Source organism: Lingula anatina, chromosome 2 (genome assembly GCF_051362555.1).
Source record: "Lingula anatina isolate TDL-2025a chromosome 2, LinAna3.0, whole genome shotgun sequence".
Lineage (NCBI taxonomy): Eukaryota > Metazoa > Brachiopoda > Lingulata > Lingulida > Lingulidae > Lingula > Lingula anatina.
Genome location: NC_141768.1, coordinates 22,458,093 through 22,471,252, shown reverse-complemented (window position 1 = coordinate 22,471,252; position 13,160 = coordinate 22,458,093). Strand labels below are relative to the sequence as shown.

The following is a 13,160-nucleotide window of genomic DNA, read 5'->3' as shown; positions in this document are numbered from 1 at the left end:
CAGTGATTGAAAGGGCTTTCCCTTTTTCAAACTGGTGGGTACAAAATTACCTGATGTGCACATTTCTAAAACAAAGACGTACATGTATCAAATGTATCTGATCAAGCTGGTTTAGTTTTCCAGACCAGAAGCTAATAGTGTTACCTTAGTGAACAGTCTCCACCACTGCCAGTTCCTGAGTTTTAGGTAGGCAGCACAGTTCCTCTGGATCACACGTATGGCACTCAACTGCTGCAGGCGCTTCTGGTAGTTTCTGTAGTAGACACTCAGGGTCATCAATATGTGAACCTCATCAAATCATGGTTTATTAACTAGGATAACTTTATGAACAAGTATTTTATGGATATAAATTTTGTTTTTTAGAGATATGTATAATACGCAGTAACTTACATCAATTTTAAAAAGACATTAATTTTGTTATTTAAACCCCCTTTACTTAATGTAGTCAGATTACTCTGCAAATTATATAGAAAATGTTGGATGTGAAACTGCACCTTCTGGCGAGTAGACCTCTGGCACGGGCTTGGAAGGAGACGATAATGTCTGTTAGTTTCAAGTCTCTCTCCTCTTCCAGGTGGGCAAGAACTCCAGCACGGAAGAAGATCTTACTTTGACCAACTCTGAACAGATTGGGGTCCAGTTCCAAGGCCTTGATCTGATATAATAATATAGAAAATGGGAGTTAATCCAATTAAAATTGCTACAAATATCCAAGCAAATAACTTGTGTAATACAGGAATTCTTGGCCATCAATTCAAAACGTGCAATCTAGATAGATTTCCGATGTCTTTGATTTACAATTTTTAGAGAGGAAGTCCTTACCATCAGTTCACAAGCTTTCTTTCCGTCCATAAAGCCCTTAGGAATGACACTGGGCGTCAACAGCTCGTATCTTTGCCTGAACTCCTGGAATACAATCCTGTTGGGGAAGCCCTGACGGCAGATACGTATACCCTCCAGGACACCATTACAGCGCAGCTGATCCAGGACGAGGCCAGAGTCTATCTTACCAGCCTGAAGACAGAGAAGTACATACACTTAAGTACTGGATTTATTCATTTTTAGCAATGGATTATATCAAAGTAGGTATTGTGTTTATTAGTTTCAATTACTTAGGAAGAAACTCCTAACCATTTGCTTTTATGACCTTCTGTAAGCAAAGAAATAATACAGTAAGGAAAATGTTGTTTAGTGTTAAATTCTCTCATACATACAACTCCTTTAATTTAAAATTTCAGTATCATTTATGATTTTACAAAACATTCACATGCCTTCTTTTCATAGTTTGGAATGATGCAACGGACAAAGTTGGGGTTGGTGTTACGTAGCGTGGTCATCAGCTTGGTGAGCTGCTCCTTGTAAAGCTGCCCCACTGTGCGGAACATGCCCTTGCGAGTTCTGTTCCCGAAGGCAGTCTCTGAGGCCTCAACATTCCCCATACCAACAATCTCCGCTGGAATCAAGTAGACACAATGTCAGTCAGGTACGTAAAGGAAGAAACAAATCTCTGTAATAATACATGTTCATATTTTCAAAGACATCTAATACTTCTCAATCACCTGTTTCCTGACAATCCACTATTGGTAATACACTTACATGATGGAATTCTAACAATTTTTATTCAAATACCTTCTCTCCAAGTCTGACATTCAATCACACCTCACACCATACAACATTAGTATTAATGAACACAGTAGATTATTCCAGACAAATAAACACTGAAATGTATCTGAATGACAGAAAACACATGCAGCAATGGCCATGTTTTCCAACACCCGGTTTAGTATAGGACTGGAAATATACTTCACTTGCATGAAGTTTGTGTCATGCCACAAAGCAAACCTGGGAATTATTTAACTTCTTGTAATAATAAATAGTAAACCACAAAAAATAATAAATAATTAAATAGATAAATAAATCAATAATAAAAAAGAGCAACAGTAATGTATAAAACTGACTTGTTTGTTACATTTGAATGAACAATGAACTGCGCACTCAGCCCAACACATACTGAGTTTTTGTTAGAAGCAGAAATAAAAATTCCGTTATTCAACCCGTTTTTCAACTGCTTAGTCTGAAGTGAAAAAACCTACTAATTCTAAGAATAAACATTTCTTGTGATTGGCACATTTTGAAAGATAATTTTGCAAACAGGTATAAAATAACACTTCTGATAAACTCCTGGCTGATCAGCAAAATCATCATCTATTTCAGATGGCAACTAAACAATCAAGTTTCAACAAACAACTCTAACATGCTGGCAACAGCTGCATTAAATCTGCCATGTTATTCAGCTTCATTAACATATCCACACTGGCACTTACTCTTCCCTGATCCCTTGCCAAAAGAAACTGAATTGAAAAGAATGGTCTTAAACAAGTTTTTGGTGTTCCAGAGAAAATTGAGGCATCGCAGTGGCTCTGTGACATGATAAAAGATTTTCTACCAAGACAATATCATTAAAATTTTCCAAATGAGGTACAGAATAAAGGCATACTTGAAGACTAAACATATTTTCCATACACTGGGAGAAAGAAGCCATCTTACCATCCTTCCAGATAGTGGCCACAAAGTTGTCTGAGGATGTCTGCAACAGGTTGACCACATTCTCATTCAGGGGGTCCATGTTCTTCATCAGCCACATTTTGGCAGCATAATCAACCTAAAAATAGCAGAAATATTCTAAAAACCGTCAGCCAATTTTGGTTGAACATTACAATTATTCAATCACAGTTGACATATGCCCACAAATTTTTGCCTAAGGAAACATAAAAGGCAATCCACATCAATAAATATTCCTTTTCCTTCTTGTGTCAGTCTTACCTTTCCAGCATAATGGATGAGACTAAAGTCTGCCTGGCTCTTGAAGTCACATTTCTGGAACTTGGGGTGTGTGTTGTGTTGAGAGACCAGCTTCTCCACAAAGGACTTGTCTGTGGCCTTGGGGAACCAACACTCCTCATCCAACAATGACAGCACTCCCATAGGCTAGAACACCAAGAAAAGTGGTCATATTAGATGATATTGAGAAAATGTATAAAATTAAATGATAAAAAAGAAGAGAATGCATAAAATTCAATAATAAAAAAACAATTGCTTAATTCAATAATAAGAACAAATGGTTATTTGTGTTTTAAATCAAACTTAAATTTTTATGTTTAAACAACAAACTGAAGTCTTAGTAATCTGCATGGTAGATTTAATTCCTTGACACAAATTCTGAACACAACAATAAAGGCCCATAAACGTCCATAGACTGCGCCTCTACTCCTACCTTCTCAATGAGGTCAATGGTGGGTTGAAGATCCAGCCCGAAGTCAATAAACTTCCACTCGATGCCCTCTTTCTGGTATTCCTCCTGCTCCAGGATAAACATAGTGTGGTTGAACAGCTGCTGAAGCTTCTCATTGGTATAATTGATACACAGCTGCTCAAACGAGTTTGTCTGGAAAATGGAAAAACAATAAAATTCATGTGGTGAAACAGATTTTGTTCCTTGTGTAATGATAAAAAAATATGAAGATCTCATACAAATCAACAAATCATGGGCAGAAAACGTCTCTTTAGGAACAATTTATTTTATCACCAATTAAATTCATGTATGATACATTCTATATTAAAGTTTGCTAATCTTCTTTCCTTTTCACAAGGCATGATTTTGAGTAAAGGAGTCAAAGGGGTTCTATATGAAACTGGTTTCCATTGTCTCCACTTACTCCAAAGATCTCAAATCCTGCAATATCCAGGATCCCAATGAAGGAAGCTCCTTGTCTCTTGGTTCTGTCCAGAGAACGATTGATTCTGGTCACCAGCCATTTGAACATGCGCTCATAGATTGCTTTGGTGATAGCTTCAACAGCAAATTCAACCTGAGGATCAAGACATAACATTTCATATCTTTTTTCAAATAGGTGGTATAATGCATAATGAAGCTTCTGAAGTGAATTTTACCAAAATGTGACACTTGTATTTGATCTTTTATAATCATTCAGACATTTGAATAAAAGAAATAGGATAATCTGTCATTGGAAGTTTTAACTGATTTTTTTCACACAGAGTGGGACATCTTCCAGTACTATCTCCTCCTCAACAGAATGAACAATGCATTTTGCAGTAACAATAAAATCTATCAATTCAATATTAATACAGAAATCAAAACAGCCACTGACCTGTTCCTTTGTCTGTGCCTTGGTGACATGGTCGCGGCCCACCTTGATCTTGGGTTTCAGGAATGCTCTTGTGAAGTCTGTCACATTCACTCCAAGCAAGTGGCAGATCTTCTGAGCGACTGAATGGGAAAATATAACACACATTTACAAGCTGGTTGGTGCAATAGCATCTATCTCTCCTTTTCTAGCACATCTTATGTGAAAGTGACAAACAGTGTAGTGAAATGACCAAAACGATGGAAATTTTGATAAAGGTCCTGTAAAACGATTAACAAACTGAACTAAAAAAACAAAAACTGTGGAGGGTGTAGAACTCCCAAGTGAAAGCTTCACAAAGAATACTGACTATATGACTAACTTAAATTTATACTACAAAAGAAATAATATCAACTAAGAGCTTTGACTTGCTAAAGAAGAAGAAATATACTATATAAGAAATATAACAAAATAAAAAGAACAATTCTGAAAACTTCATGCAGTCTACATCACATTCTTTATCAAACTGCAAAACTATTACTAAATGTGCCATACAAAATCTGGGAAATGTAGCAAAAACAAGAAGGGTATTTTTATTTTAGGTTGGAATTTCAATCTTAGATTTCTTCATACCACACCAGAAAGTAACCATCCATATTTTATGTAGATATCAAAATTCATGCAAATGGGGAAAAAACTCCAAATTTACTCATTGTGCAATTCACGCAATCATCATCATACAGTTTTTTCATTCTCATTTTCAAGGAGCAGGTTTTGAGGTTTCTAAATGGGAACAGTCATATGCAGAGTCAACTGTAAATTACTTCTCATATATCAGTTTGATTCTTTAAAATAAAAATTTGCATGCAGTCTAAGAAATCATGAAGTCTCGTAAATTTGACGTGCCAGCCCTCTTTCTTCATCATGTCAATGACAATCAAAATTTAGCATGCAAAAGTTCAAATCACAAGCAGGTATCATTGGTAAATGTTATCATTATGGGATAGGTAATCATCCATTTCTTTTAAACTTCAATTTTCATGATGCACAGTATAAAATGTCCAGGAGCATCCCTACACAAAGGGGGGTTTTCTGCTCAAACCTGTGTTATCTGGAATAATGGCCTGGTCTGATTTCCTTTCATTCTGTATGGCTAGATTACCAAATTGTAGGACTGCTGATACTACCCTTAAAACCCCTGCAAGATACAAGTCCAATGTGGTTTTAATATTCAGTTTTGTCAATAGATGTCGCCTCATTACAGTCTGGATACCTACCAGTGTTCTCAGGCAGAGAGGCCTGATCAGAGTTTCTCTCCTTCTTAAACTGCATGTTGCCCATGTGCAAGCAGGCAGACACTATTCTGAAAACAGCTGGAAGAAAGCAGTCACAAACAATGAAGCATTATTCTAGGGGAAACCTGATGCCTTATTATACAGCTATTCAAGTGTTCATACAACACAGCACAATCTGTTTCATACTTAGTCATATTTAGTGTTACTTCAGGACAGTTAAATTTGAACATGAAAGCTGCATATTTCAAAACGCAGACCAATTACAGAAATACACCTGTGTATAGCAAGTCGGCCTGAAATGAAGCAGATGATTAACAAGAGATATAATGACAATAATAAAGCACATTCTAGAATTGTTTAACATGATACCCCTTAATTTTCAATAACTTGAAAGTTACAAGCTTTAACATCAGTCAATCAAAGATCTTCACAGATTTATACAAAGATGGAAAATATGCAAGCACATAAAGCAAATATGAGGAAGAATACTTCAAAAATACTTTGTCATAACATTAACCATTCTATGGAGTACAGCAGTTTACCGTATCTGTCTTCCTCAGACATCCCCATGATGTTCATGGCCTCCAGGGTCTCCTTGAAGGTCTCCACATCGTCCACCCCTGGCACAGGGTTAGGCCCATTGGTGATATAGCGGTACTTCCTGATGTCTTCCAGCAGAAGCTCCTCTGGAAACGGACACAGTAGGGATTAGCAATGGGATGTCATATTGTGAATTATCATCATCATCATTATTACTATTAAGTAAGAGAGAGAATGCTCTGGTTCTTTCAGTATCACATCAGATCAGGTAAATAAAATTTACCTATTCAAGATTGGTGATGTCCATCACAAGCATACATACTGACTTTGCTACTTTCTAAATCCTGTATTACATTTATTTTCCCCTCTTATTATTAAAAGTAAATTTCATTTTGTTATGGCAAGGAACTAAACAAGATCCAATAAAATCATTATTGTTGTCATCAATGTTTTCTAAATAAAAATAATTCTTTCACATAGCCAAGTTTCCATGGAGAGTAATTTGAGTTTATTCAAAAGGTTACCACTTATCGCATGTATTTTCCACTATTCTGATTCCTGCATCATCTATGCACTTAGGAAAAAAAATTAGTAAAAGTGGCAATATTGTAGAAATAAGTAGTTCAAATGTCCTTAATCAGACTTCTGAGTCATGCCTGTCCTATTACAGTCCTAGTTTGACTTATCATTCCCAGCTTAAGATAGCATCGGCAGGATAAAGATAACAGGACCTTGAATTCTTACTGAATGACCATGTTGACAGAAATACACAGGTAATCTGGGCTTTTGACTCCTTCGGCTTCCAAGTGTTGAACATTCTTTTGATGTGTAACTGAACATAACCCCTGAGGTGTTGAAGGTGGAATACCTATGAACTGCCATCAGTACTCGCTAGGGTTCTGACTGCGGTAAAAGATAACATGTGCCATACGTTGTTTGAAGGAATAGTCTTTTTTTAAGACCCCTTTTTTTTTCCATACTGATTCACATGTATAAAGAACAGATGTAATCAGCTGGTGTGCAGCTTGTTAGGCAAGATCAGCAATGCTGCATCAGAGTAAGAACTTAAACTGCTTAAACAAGGTTTTAAAATACTATTTCCATTAATTTTAAAGTTTTTTTCCTTTAAAAGATGATCCTTATGATCCATTCATAACCAGCTAGGGAAAAAACACCTCTTTGGTGCTGTAATGAGTTTACAGCACATGTTCCCGTTATCCTGTGGGCACAGGTGTTTTATAAAAAATTCATGTATTCATAATCATTCTCAACAAGGCATGTGCTTGCCCAAAGCTCCATGTTGTTAATACTGCCTCATGCAGGTTACCTTCCATTACTGTTATTCTACCAAAGCCAAGTAGGGCTCAAATTTATCTTTTTAAATGCTTCTATTGAGATACTTTTTAATGGTTCTTTTGGGCAACTTTAAACCAGTTTCACATTATCTAACAAACTACTTTGAATATGAAAATATCACCAAATGTGTTTTGCCTTTCTTTTTTTAAAACAACTTCTAATCCATTCATTCACTAAGTTTTTCTGATCATTTCAAAGTCATTTCCCATAGAGGAAATTAATTTCCCATAGAGGATTTTTGAGTACTTAAGTCAAAATCAATTTATTCAAGTTATTCTTTTAAAACCAATTCAAGTAAATCAAATTGTCTCATCAAATTCTTGGAAATGACGCCTGCAGTAACTCAATTCATAATTACATTATCTCGTAAAATCGCCTGTCATTATGCAAGTTTAGGTTATTGTCATCTGGGGACATTTCCTTTCTACTTACTTCTCATGTCAGGTGTGGCTCCAGCAAGAAGCTGGTAGGCTATGTGGAACATCCTCTCGATTTCTGCCTGGTGAATCACACGGGATTTCTCCAACAGATCTTATCATGGCTGTTAAGTGTAAAACAGATCTGTGTGGCAGAAACAAAGTTGAGAAGGTGGAATGAAGAGTGTGGAGTACAGTAATCATATATGTATGTTCAGATTATCAAAAGTATTGTCAAGGTAGTGGGTGTTAACATATGTAGTTGTTTGTACAAACAACCCTACACTATACAGTTATAGCATTTTTTTTTTTTTGTAATTATGCACTTTGAGTGAAAAATTGGAATGAAGTATGCAAAAGTTGAGTGTCTGGAAAATGGAATATCTGTAATTATAAAATGTAATTAATGACAGAAAACTGAAAGGATACAGGACTCTATGTTGGCTCCAGAGATGTAACCTGATGCATCAAAGTTGATACGGATGAATTTACCCTACAAAATCAGAATTACATTTCATTAGTTTTCACCATAATTTACTATAACATGATCCATTTAAAAAAATAACAGTGACCAGTTTATTGAAAAATAAATAAACCAAAAAAATTATCTGAATTAAAAAAAGGTTTTGTCATAAAAAGATTGCAATACCAAAGGCGAAATCTGTATTGAATTTTCGATTTTTCCTTTTTTGCTATTTTCATGTTACCTACATTGTCTGACAAAATTGAAAACATAAATTAAAAGAACATAATACTTATTTAATTCACGACACTTAGTTTTTCTACCTTTGTTAATTATGTACAAATGTTTAAATGTAAGTGTCCTTTGTATGTGGTTTCATGTGTGTGTGAAAAAAAATTAGCAAAACCGAATACTTACAAATCGTGAAGAGTTGTCATTTTTGATGGTCTTAGCATTGCCAAAGGCCTCTAGAATGGGGTTGGCTTGAAGAAGTTGCTGCTCTAACTCACCCTATAAATTTCAAACAATGTTAGATTGAAATATGACCACCATAGATATGATTTTGTTTGGTGAACACAAATGTTGATTTTAATAATTTTGGATAAGTTTCAACCAAACTACTACAAAACTTTTGAAAACATTCATGCTACTTAAAAAGCATTTCCTATACATGGAATTCACTGAACCTGAAACAAAAAACAGGTCATAAAACATCAGAAATTTTTCATTAGCCACTTAATTTTAAAAATCATTTTGAACTAAAAAATGTTTGTGGTGATAGCTTAGTACACTGTGCTTTTCCCATTTAGCCAATTAAAAATAATCTCAACTGAAATTTATTCTCTACTGTGAAAGTGTCACTTATGAGAAGACAGGCCATCTTGATGGTGCCGTGAATGGAAGAACAGGGCAATGACAGCGGGGATAATTCAAGGAAATTTGTTGGGATAACACCATAAAAATGGCCAATAATAGTAAACCAGTGGTCAGTATCTCAGAGGGCACTCAGAGGGACAGAGATATTCCGAACTCTGTCACAAACGTATCCAATAATACACACATGCTCTCCCTAGTTCACTTTCTCTCTCTCTCTCTCACTCGCTCGCTGTACGCACGCACCTCCTCTCATCTCGTCTAAAATAATCATCATAGTAAAAACGAAATAAGATAAAAAAAAAGAAATACTTAAGTGAAAGCACCCTTCTGAGTGCCCGGTGAGAGTCTTACTTACAAGGTTGATATCCTTGTGATCACGGTGCTGCAGAGGAGGACAAAGAAGACAGAAAGACAATTAGATTATCACATGCGGGTTGATTGGTTCATTGAGACAATCAGATGGCTCACCGTGACAATGTCACAGGTGGCCATCACCGAGAGGGATAAACCCTCACAGCCGCCATGTGTGGTTTCTACCAAATCATGTGATTAGTTAATGCGTGTAGATTAGTGACAGTATGACACAGGAATCAAAAAGACAGACAGACAGACAGACAGACAGAAGGCAAAGTCAGAGGTAGAAGCATGACTAAATAGGCACTATTAGAATAAATATAGTATAATCCTGGTGCTTCACACCCGAGCCCCTATACTGCAGATTAATCTGGATGCAAGGTGTTGGTTTCTGGAAGGTTTCATTAATCGTCAATTCTGGGAACCATATTAGAACACCCTCATCCTTGAGGTAGTATTATTCATTTTCAAAGTAACCTATGACTTTATAAGTGACCTTAGGGCAAGGAGTTTTTTAATATAGGGGGAAAGATCTCCTCAAGATGCTTTTGAGTGTTTAGTCTGGTAGCTGTGGGTGGTGACAGGACATTTTTTTTAAAGAATCAAACCCTTCTAGTTTAGAATAAAACTGTACTGTTATCATGATTACTGGTCTCGCATGCAAATCACTTATGGCCAATCACTGCCATGTTTGGTTTCATTTTCACTTTTTTGTACAATAGTTTTTATTGAGCAAGATGTCTAAAAGGATGCTATTGTTTTAGGAGGAGACAAATTATATACTATACTTGAAGAACAGTCCAATGCTCTGTCGTGTGTCCTGGCTGGAAAGTTAAAGCATAAATACATGTATACAAAGATATCAAACTCACAAAACAATATGCCCATTTTCAAAAACTAAGCAGGCTTATTTTGCATACAAGGGCATTGCAATTTTAGCAGAAATGGACTTCTTTGTTGTTGTTTAAACGAGCAATTAAAAAATGTGCTACAATTTTAATTGTTTCTCTTTTTCTGACAGACGGATGTCAAGGCATGCTTATCACCATAATGCCATGTATAGAAGGGAAACCTCAGTGTCATGCTCAAATTCCAGGTCACAGGGTGTTTACACTAAGGCTTCGTTCACATGCAATGTCTATTTTCTATTTTCTATTTTCTATTTTCGGTATGTCTTATGATCACGGTCTGTGCACTGAATATCCCGCCGCGTAATTACTGGCAGCGCGAGCCAGTTACTTATAGTAACTTATAGTAACTGGCTCGCGCTGCCAGTAATTACGCCGCGGGATATTCAGTGCACAGACCGTGATCATAAGACATACCGAAAATAGAAAATAGAAAATAGAAAATAGACATTGCATGTGAACGAAGCCTAAGATATGGACTTGTTTGTAAGTAGCAGCACTGGTAAAAGTCTCAGTACTGTTTGGTACCCAACTTGAAACAAGACTGTGGAGAGAGGAGAGGGACGGGACAATAGGGAGGGAGGGGGGTGGGTTTGAGGATGGAATGAAAATATTTTCTGTTTTAGATCAGTATAACATGATGAAAAACCAACAGCTTGCCATGTAACACTGCAGGCAACAGGTAGACACATGCTGCATTGCAATGTTTATATTCTCTCCATTATATTGTAGAGGTTAGTATGTGCATAGGTTTGCCAAATTCAAAACTAAAACTTAGGTGTTGCATTTCAGAAACATGTTACTACTTTTATATTAAAAAAGGACAAAACTTTATCCACTAAAACACCTCTACCACCAGGCAATTCAAATGAAAGCAACACTGTAAGGTTAAATATGTTTTTTTTTTGTTTAAAATACATAACAGTAGTCAGGTATGTACATATGTACTGTAATAAATTCATAACCAGGTAAGCTGCGGAGGGAAGTATAGCCACAATGCAATCAGCCAACACACCACAGTCCCTATTGAAACTTCAAGCAGTTTAGTTCTTGGCTTATTTCAATACATACACCCAGTGGTAATGTTACTAGGGACTGCTAGCATGGGTAAAACATGGCATCCCAGCTATATATGAATAGAAAAGTTCCTGGTCTACTGGAAATCTGCTTGCCATAGTTAATTATACAGACCAGTGTCTGCATTATGTTGTTATTGCCATTAGATTTAAGAAAGGTTTGCATGCTAAATAGGTGGACAATTAGCATCAATACTACAGAATCAAAACTTTTTTAAAAAATGCAAAAACTGGCTTGCTTTAATTACAGAAATAAAAACTCAAGTTAAAGCCTCAAACTTTGCGAAAGACAATAATGATAAGTTTCCAAGAACAGACAAGGTTTGCAATATTGCCATATCATAAATTGTATTCTTACATAACTTCACCATATTAAAACCTTTTCTTTTAATTTCAAGTTGCTCTTCGTGCTTTTATCTCTTTCCAACATTATTTTTTTCTTCACATCGTTTTAACATTTTATTTCAAGTTTTTGTTTGCAAACCTTCTCTGCTGCCAGGCCTTCCAAATATTAAATAGCCAAAGACATACAATACACACATGCCTCAAAGCAGATGTTGGTCTTTAAAATACTTGTATACACCAGTTAAATAGTCAAAAGACAATTACAAAAATTATCAAAATTATTAAATGTCTACATCACAGAAATATCAGAATATGTTAAAACGCACTTATATCAACTTAAATTATTCAAATGTACACAACATTTCATTTTTAACAATTTAAACAAATTACTTTTACATCCCCCTTTAAACATCGAAGTACAATTATAAGAGAAAGAGGTCTTTCTTATCAATCATTAGGCATCATCTTACTGGATGTGGTTACTACAAAGACTACAGTGTGAATGGAAGATGAATTGCTTAAGGCAGAGTAGCATCACTTCTATATAACCACACTGGCACACTTTGTGCTTGTGCATGACCTCACCACTGTTCAAAGCAAAAAAGCTGTGAATCTGATCAAAATTATATGTGCCATAATAACCCCCACATCTTCTGTGAGCAAAAGCCACTACTAGACTACACTGACTGCACTTCAAAACAAAAATACTTTTTTTTTTCATAATTGAAAGACAACAAGCTCCCTCCCACCCCTGTAAAACAATCCATTACATGTTGCGTGATAAAAACATGACTGAACATGTGCATAAGAACAGTCTCTTGGGTAATGTGTCACTCGGACATTATTACGTCAGTGGGTGATTTATGTCTGTACGTCATCCCACTCCAGGTGGGCCCCGTGCCATCCAGTCATCCCATTCTAGTCCCCGAGTCCAATGTGCAGTGCAACACTACATTTCTACTACTTCTCTTCCCCCTCAACCCACTTGATCATACTACCACTTAAATAAACTGTTTGGTCAGCACAGATCCTTTTGACCTCCAAAAATTCCAAATATTTTCTAGAAAACATAACAACTAATTTCTCTTAATCAATCTACAGCTTGTTCCAGGGTTACTGACAGACAAACACTACATTTCACACTCAACGTGCAATTAAGGGAAATAATAAGGATGCAGGGAAGATGAACCCGACATGCTAGGAATCCCAAGGGCTGCCTCCCCCCTCATTCAAACTGTCCCCCACATACCTGGATACTGTGAATAGTTGAGGTGGACTGCCTTGATGACTTGAGAGATGCGGCTACATATGCCAGGTACTGGATCACCTTCTTGGTATTCTCTGTCTTACCTGCACCAGATTCACCTCTGGAAAACATAGAAAGAT

At 36.2% G+C, this 13,160-nt stretch overlaps 1 protein-coding gene across 10 annotated transcripts in view; it reads right to left on the bottom strand.

Moving 5' to 3' along the window:
* LOC106153180 (uncharacterized) overlaps positions 1-13,160 on the bottom strand; it is a 38,602-nt gene that overhangs the window by 10,556 nt on the left and 14,886 nt on the right. For 2 of the 10 annotated variants that reach the window (XM_087003958.1, XM_087003950.1), the window contains exons 4-20: positions 13,024-13,141; positions 10,234-10,269; positions 8,633-8,725; positions 8,182-8,245; positions 7,769-7,867; positions 5,983-6,126; positions 5,423-5,518; positions 4,170-4,288; positions 3,717-3,869; positions 3,275-3,445; positions 2,824-2,988; positions 2,548-2,662; positions 2,325-2,351; positions 1,272-1,453; positions 823-1,014; positions 495-655; positions 145-253 (exon numbers count right to left, since the gene is read on the bottom strand). In XM_087003958.1, coding sequence (XP_086860084.1) covers positions 145-253; positions 495-655; positions 823-1,014; positions 1,272-1,453; positions 2,325-2,351; positions 2,548-2,662; positions 2,824-2,988; positions 3,275-3,445; positions 3,717-3,869; positions 4,170-4,288; positions 5,423-5,518; positions 5,983-6,126; positions 7,769-7,867; positions 8,182-8,245; positions 8,633-8,725; positions 10,234-10,269; positions 13,024-13,141 — 2,044 coding nt within the window. Of the gene's footprint in view, positions 1-144; positions 254-494; positions 656-822; positions 1,015-1,271; positions 1,454-2,324; positions 2,352-2,547; positions 2,663-2,823; positions 2,989-3,274; positions 3,446-3,716; positions 3,870-4,169; positions 4,289-5,247; positions 5,344-5,422; positions 5,519-5,982; positions 6,127-7,768; positions 7,868-8,181; positions 8,246-8,632; positions 8,726-9,446; positions 9,474-10,233; positions 10,270-13,023; positions 13,142-13,160 lie in introns of all 10 variants that reach the window. The other 8 variants (XM_087003951.1, XM_087003952.1, XM_087003953.1 and 5 more) reach the window with 8 other exon arrangements.